The sequence below is a fragment of the Toxotes jaculatrix genome, chromosome 9, assembly GCF_017976425.1.
Source record: "Toxotes jaculatrix isolate fToxJac2 chromosome 9, fToxJac2.pri, whole genome shotgun sequence".
NCBI lineage: Eukaryota > Metazoa > Chordata > Actinopteri > Toxotidae > Toxotes > Toxotes jaculatrix.
Genome location: NC_054402.1, coordinates 6,496,178 through 6,503,471, shown reverse-complemented (window position 1 = coordinate 6,503,471; position 7,294 = coordinate 6,496,178). Strand labels below are relative to the sequence as shown.

The following is a 7,294-nucleotide window of genomic DNA, read 5'->3' as shown; positions in this document are numbered from 1 at the left end:
TTGAGACCAAATGTGATTTAGTATTTTGCTAACTGGACTAAGCTAACTAGCTACAAGCTCAAATTAGCTGGAGTCAACATCCAGTGTGATTGGACGAAGGGCCTGTCCAATGACACATTACCACTCTAGTTTGCCTTAAAATCCTGAATCCTTGAAGCTGTGTGGTAAGATCCATTGTTGGTCGTGGTGAAAGCTGTACAACTACTGGTTGTAACTGGCTATAATCTACAACATGCTGAATGATCTGGTTATAATCTACAATATGTGGAATGATATTTTGCTTTGAGAAGAGTTTTTCCATAATTTGATTTGTACTTTTTGAATCTTGGTATTTTTTGTGTGAATATGCGTTTACAGAATGCTTCAATTACAGTGACAGAATTTATCATAGGTGGTTTTGACTTAACCAAAAGACCTATGGTAGTTGGTGTGGTTATATTGATTATATATGTTCTAGCAGTTCTAGCCAACATGGTAAACATCCTCTTCATTATTTACGACAAGAAATTACACAAACCAATGTATCTTCTGATTTGCAACCTTGCTGTTGTTGATATACTGTACACCTCCAGTACCAGTCCAGTAATGATTGGGGTTCTTGTTGCTGGTGCTAAAACCATATCCTATGTGCCGTGCTTTATTCTGATGTTTGCTTTTCACTTGGGAGGGGTGATGGAGATGTTTGCTTTAGCAGTTATGGCATTTGATCGATTGATTGCCATCAGTTATCCTTTCCAGTACCACAGTTATTTATCAAATGCACGTACTCTTGTCCTTGCGTATATTCTGTGGATTGTTGCCTGTGGTTTTGTGGCCATTTTGCCAGCAACTTTGATTCCTCTCCCTCATTGCCACTCAACACTGCAGTACACTTTCTGTGAATATGCTGCCATAATGCGCACCACTTGTGTAGACCCAACTTACTACTTCAATTTGGTTACCATCATAATATTTTTTCTTGTATTTTTCACTTTCACTCTTATTTGCCTGTCCTATTTCGGGATCCTGTATTTCGTGAAATTATCCTCAAATGATAAAAAGAAAATGGGCAGTACGTGCGTGAGTCACTTAATTGTGGTAACATGTTATTACTGTCCATTATTTATCCTTGTTATCTTGACCAGGTTAGGTGTGGTATTAACACTTGAGCTACGCCATGGCTTAATGATCGGGTCCACACTTGGCCCGCCTCTTGTAAATCCTTTTGTGTACAGTCTCAGGACAAAAGAAATTAAAAACAAGATCTTTAAGGTATTCAAAAAAAGTTGAGACAGTTCATTCTGTTCAGGGCTGTAAAGGACAGGAGCTTATTCTAGCTATAATTCTGTGGGCAGGTAAGCAACCTAAAGAAAAACACATCCACATTCATATTCACACGTACCGGCAATTTGGATTTTCCAGCTAACCTAAAATTCATGTATTTGAACTGTGCAAAGAAACTGGAGAACCAGGAGGAAACAATCAAACTCTACACACAGCTTCACAAAGGCACTGGACAAAACATACAGTATATACAGTATATGACACAAACATACTGTATATAATAACACGCTTGACTTTGCAGATGCTGGTTAGAATACACTATAGCATTACCAATTGCCTGTTAACTATTTTTTGTCAATAAACTGTATGTGATTGTAGTTATTCCCAAAATGATATGTGGTTATATGTTATATATGTGTTACAAAGTTTGTAGTTTTCGTGGCCAGGGAGAAAGAGCAGAAACAACAAATGTGATCCTGATCCAGAGATCATAGGCAGAATATTCATGTGTACCACAGATGCACAACTCAGAAACATCTCAACGCACTAGAGCTGCAACACTTTGTTGATTAATTGATTAGTCAGTCATCAGAAATGCTACTATACTGACAACTGAATAATTGTTTTAGTAATTTTGAAAACAACATGCCCATCAGTGTCTTGCAACAACGTCTCAGATGTGAGGATTTCGAACTGTTAGTGAGCTTTTTTGTGAATAAGGCCTCTGGTAGACACAAATCATCTGCAAGTTGTCTGATAAGAAAAAGAAATCCAGATGCCAGTTCTGTCTCACAGTGATCTGTTTTTCACTGCAACACACAGTCAATATAAATAGTTACAAGAATTGAATAATAGATTAAAGAACTTTTCAAAAGAACTAATCATTGTTAAGTATTAACATCACCAACATTATGTCACTGTCTAGATCTAAATCTCCAAAAAGTTTTTTATCATCTAAGAAAATCGTACCACTTTTTTTTCCCAGAAAAATCCACTCAATTTTTAAAAGGTTTATTTAGTTTTACAAATAAGGTGGTTTTTCTAAACCCATGAAGGAGCCCTTAACCTTTCAGTTTATCTGAAACATTCAGAGGAACAAAAGTAACATTAGCATAGCATGTCACACACTATTAGAGGACATAGCAGTTCACAAATGACAGTGCTGCCAGCTGCTGGTGAAAGGGGAAATGTTAGCTGAACAACTCTGTGGTGCACCTTATCATGACAACCTCTGAATGAAATGAGAGAAGTTCATTATCATCAGCAACAACAACAATAATATATTGCCTTTCAAAATAATAAAAATGAAAAAAAAAAACACATACTAAGCAAACACTGATGCTCACTTGATTAAACTGGTAATAATAATGTTTGGAGGGTGTGCAAAAATGATGATTATATTTGTTAACATGAATGTCCTTGTTGATGCCTCAATCATCCCCCAGAACAGAAATTATTTAATATTCACTGAATCACAAAAATGCCTGCTCACAGTCTCCACTCAGACACTAATTGCTGATAAGGAGCAGCTGGGAGAAGCAGGCAGTAGATCAGGGCTGATTAAACGATCAGTTACAGATGTGGAGGACAGGGAGACTCTGCTACTTCCTCTGCTACTTAACTGACCAGATCAATATCCCAGAAGTTTAACTGACTTGATTCTATACTCTGATTAACAAGTGTTCCTTTAATTTTTTTGAGCTGTGTATATCCAGTTTTATCTGTTTTAAATGTGACAGTCAGACAGGAGGATAGGTTTGGTGTTAATTCTGAAAAGACTGTTTTAAACTTAAGCTCAAACACTAATCTTTGGCTTTTATCTCCTGTTACTTACCAGACATTTTAAAGGCAGACATAGATTTATCTGCAGTAAGCTCGTCAGCCCACCAATGCATCGGCTGAGCTGTAGTTGAGAGCTGAGAGCCAAGCTGTTTGACATACAGCCAAAATCCTAACAGTGTTAGTGCTTCTTGTATTTTTATGCATCAAAAATAAGAAATGTACTATATAAATCTAGTAGTGAATAGGAAACTTTATTTGCTAGTAAGTCTGTCAAGCTTTGCAAAGTCTACCCAGTTCAAACTACATGTACATCACTTGAACTTAAATTGAACTCATTCTGAATGCAACCACTGCTTCTCAGATGCTTTGAAGTCATGATTTTCCAGTTAAGATGGCTTTGTTCCCTGGTGTTTGCCTTCATTTTTATTTAGTAGCTTAGCTGTCAGTGAATTTTAAGATCACTGTCTGCTGTACCAAGAGGCAAACTACTTCAGATGGTCTGATGTATTCATAGACTATACTTGTCATGAACAGCCCCTGAGGGCGCTGTTTTCTGAACCCTTTTGATTTGTTTTGAACTCTTTTGTGGACATTTGGAGCTTTTGGAGTTTAAGTTCTGTTCATAGTTCCTGTTTTATTGTGAAGTCTTGTCCCTAGTGTATCTGGCCTTGTTCTACTTCCTGTATTTGTCTAGTTTCCCCGTGTTCGTTCCTGTACCTGTGCCTTGTGTTTTCCCCCTCATGGGCTTACCTTGGTTAGATTTTGATTTCTAGTAAGGACTTTACTAAAAAGGAGGAGTGTGCTTTGTGTTTTATGCTTCCAGCCTTTTTCCCTCCTTCCTGGATGATTTTTTTTTTTAGTTGTTTACGTTTTTTCTCTGGCCCTGGACTATTCCAGTGATTTTGAGTTAATTAAAAGACTTTCAGTTTACTCATCGCCTGTCTTGGGGTTTTTGCATTTGGGTCCTCTCTTCCCTCATGTTCCTGGCTGCCCAGTTATGACAATACTACACAGTCTCAATTTCTACATAGCCTTTTACAACATCTAACATTTGCTGTAGTTCAAATATAATTTTACATCCATTTGGCTACACGTAACCATATGTGGAAAAATTATGATTAAAGCCACTATGGGAAGAGGTTGAAAATTTCTGAGTTTGACACCTCAGGCGTGGCATCACTAAGACCATGCACATAAATCAAATAATATGTGGTACCCACTTTTTTTTTTGATTACAACTAAAGGTGGGAGATGTTGGCTATTAAAGATGCTGGCTAATATGGCTAATAAAGTGTTGCACATTAAAAACTCTCTTTTTGTCATAGACAAACCACTCTTCAACTTTCACAAGTTCACTTGTTTGTCTCTGTTGGAAATGCTGAAAAACAAAACAGTAGCTGTTTACTACACTGTGTCACCAAACCCTCTGAGGTTCATTACCAGAGCAAGTACTGAGGATACATCACTCCGGAGGGCTGAGTGTGACACATCTTTCCGATCAACACTTCATAAACAAAGAAGTCATTAACCTAATGAGCAAAGTTAAAGAAAGAAACAGTAGCCAAGCGTTGGCACCCGTGACACAACAAATAGTTGTGAGGGGAAGAGATCCACTGATGAATGATGACACACTCGCAGCTAATTCATCAGATGCTGCTTAACATTACTAAAAACAAATAAAATATTATATTTCTAAGCCACATGTCCTTCTACAAAACAACATAAAACATAGAATGCATAATTTGTATGGACAAATAAAATGGCAAGGAAATAAGAAAGAGCACACAGTTTAGTCTTCTCACTACCCACTCTTATTTTTATTTTTAACAGTGCTTTTAAAGTCTTTGTCCTTCTTCTTGACTCTATTGGCCCATGGTTAACTGGGATTTTACAAAACCTTATACAGCATGTTTGTTGTCTAACCTGACATGATTGTGATGCATTAGAAAACCTTATATAGAAATATCCAGTTTAAAAAAAAGCTATTTTTGTAAATTTAAATCGTCAGTATTTTTGCAGTTTTACAAGAACGAATGTTTTAATGAAATAATGAACTCATGATGAAGTGTCAGTTACTGAAAAGTGTGTGTTCAAATCAGCCATGTTCATTGATAAATTGCTAGATTATATTATTTGCTTCTTCTGTGGGAGTAAATATCCATAAAATGAAATATATCCAAAAAAAACTAAAAAACTAAAGAAACAAAAACAATGGAGGCAATAAAATGTTATTGTCAACAGGAAACTACCCATAGATAATTTATGAGGTCCTAAAATTGAGGTGTGCAATATATGATTCCACCACCATGTGGAGACAAAGGATACTATTGTAAAAGTAGCTCCCTTGTATGATTATAAAAAGAATGATTAGATGTTTTTCAAGTGGTAAATTGTAAACTGCAAGGATTTATATTTAATTTATGGTGTTCTAAAATATTTTAAATATCAAATTTCAAATCATTTATTCCATTGGCAGGGAATCAGCAGGTGTGTTACTCTTTTGGGCGATATAAGGATTGATGATGATGATGATGAAGGTTTAACACAACATCAACAAATTACTTAAACAATATAACACTAGTGCTTAAACAATATAACAGGAGCCCTTGTATTGTACTACCTAGTGATTATTTTCAGTACTTTCCATCCCTCTCCTCTTTGAAGACTCTTCTCTCTCCCTCCTATTTACATCTGCTCCCATTTCTTCTGCTCGCCCTCCATCCAGCACAGTTTCTTGTGTGAAACACATCTACTGTTACACAAACAGAATCAATAATGAGGTGCAGTGGTATTAGACTGCTGGTGAGAGGAATGTTCCTATTTATTCTACAGACACCGGACAAATGTTCACCTTTTCTACCTTTATTGTGCTTCATCATTCACTTACCTTTTTAATACATAAATAATAAACACATAAATAACTACATGAGCCATAAAGTCTCATTGCATAAGATACAGTGGCTTCAGAAAGTCTTCAGACCCCTTCACTTTTTTCACATTTTATTGTGTTGTAGATTTAATTTTAAGTGAATAAAAGTGAGCATCAATCTGCACTCAGTAGCCAATGAAATGAAAATTGAATTTACAATACAACAAGTTTTAGTTTTATTAGATGGTCACAGTTTAGTTTCAGGGCATCAGAGTAATCAGAAATTCAAAATCGCAACAGATATGTAGGTGAAAAATACTATAGAATACATGACTGAGGGGTTAATTTGCAAACAGATTTTCAGTGGTACCTGCACAGACTTGGTCACAGTGTAGTTAAGGCTGTGTGTTCAAGTCTAAAATAACACCAAGAACAGAATTAGGATTAGATTTATTGACCAAACATGTTCAAAACACAAAGACCAATTCCCAATAGTTCACATTGTACTTATACATAGTATACAGAATAAATGTACTGTACAGAAGGATACACAGAGACATATATCCCAAACAAAGCAAACAGACTAAGCTAATACTTGTAAACATTAAAATATAGTTGTTGTGTACAGTTATTTTGTAGTTACTAATTATTAAGTAATTAATAATTATTAAGTGTGTTAGATGTAATTTGTTGTTAATCTGGATTTATTTATGTCAAGATATAAATAGGTAAGTGTTATGGTGAGGGTCAGTAAAATGTAACACAGAACCAATTTGGTTTTCTGTGGTCACATCTGGAGCCAAATATTATTAGTTGATTATTATATTTCTGGTTTTCTTTAAACTTTATCAACTGTGATGACTGCTGGTTTTAGTTCACTGTAACAATAATCCGACTTTGAATAAATAACTGACATCTTATAACCTAGATGTCCAAGTAAGGCCTCCCTCATCTTCTAATGACCTCAAAAGACACAGGGGGGCAGCAAATCACACAAAATGCAACCAGTCCCCACTGTGTTGAACAAATAGAGAACAAATACATGTGCTTTCTGGATGAGTTTAGTGTGTACTGATGCTGCCCTCTGCTGTAAGAAGTATTCTCATTTGAGACTTTATATTTAATGCCTTGGCAGTTAGACAACCTTTTGAGAATATCACATTCAAACAAACAATAGTAATAATTAATGCATATTAACATATTAACACAGAAGACTTTGATCAGTCAGTTTGATGAACCTGCAAACAGCTGTGCAGTTGTTTTGCATGTGCAAAAAAAGCATTTAATGTGTTTAAACTGTATATCATCAAAAAAAACGGCAGTGGTGTGTAGCAAAATACACAGCAGTTAATAAGAGAAATGTCTCATTTTTGAAGCAAT

The 7,294-nt window shown here is 35.7% G+C and overlaps 1 protein-coding gene across 1 annotated transcript; it reads left to right on the top strand.

Annotated features, from left to right (window-relative positions):
• Positions 1 to 345: 345 nt before the first annotated feature.
• Positions 346 to 1,269, top strand: LOC121187322 (olfactory receptor 10G4-like). Its single transcript, XM_041046505.1, has one exon. It carries the CDS (start codon positions 346 to 348, stop codon positions 1,267 to 1,269), a length of 924 nt encoding a protein of 307 aa, XP_040902439.1.
• The last annotated feature ends 6,025 nt before the right edge of the window (positions 1,270 to 7,294 follow it).

What these genes read in the sequence shown, in the direction of transcription:
- LOC121187322 (XM_041046505.1), top strand. Translation starts at nt 346, where the DNA reads ATGCGTTTACAGAATGCTTCAATTACAGTGACAGAATTTATCATAGGT.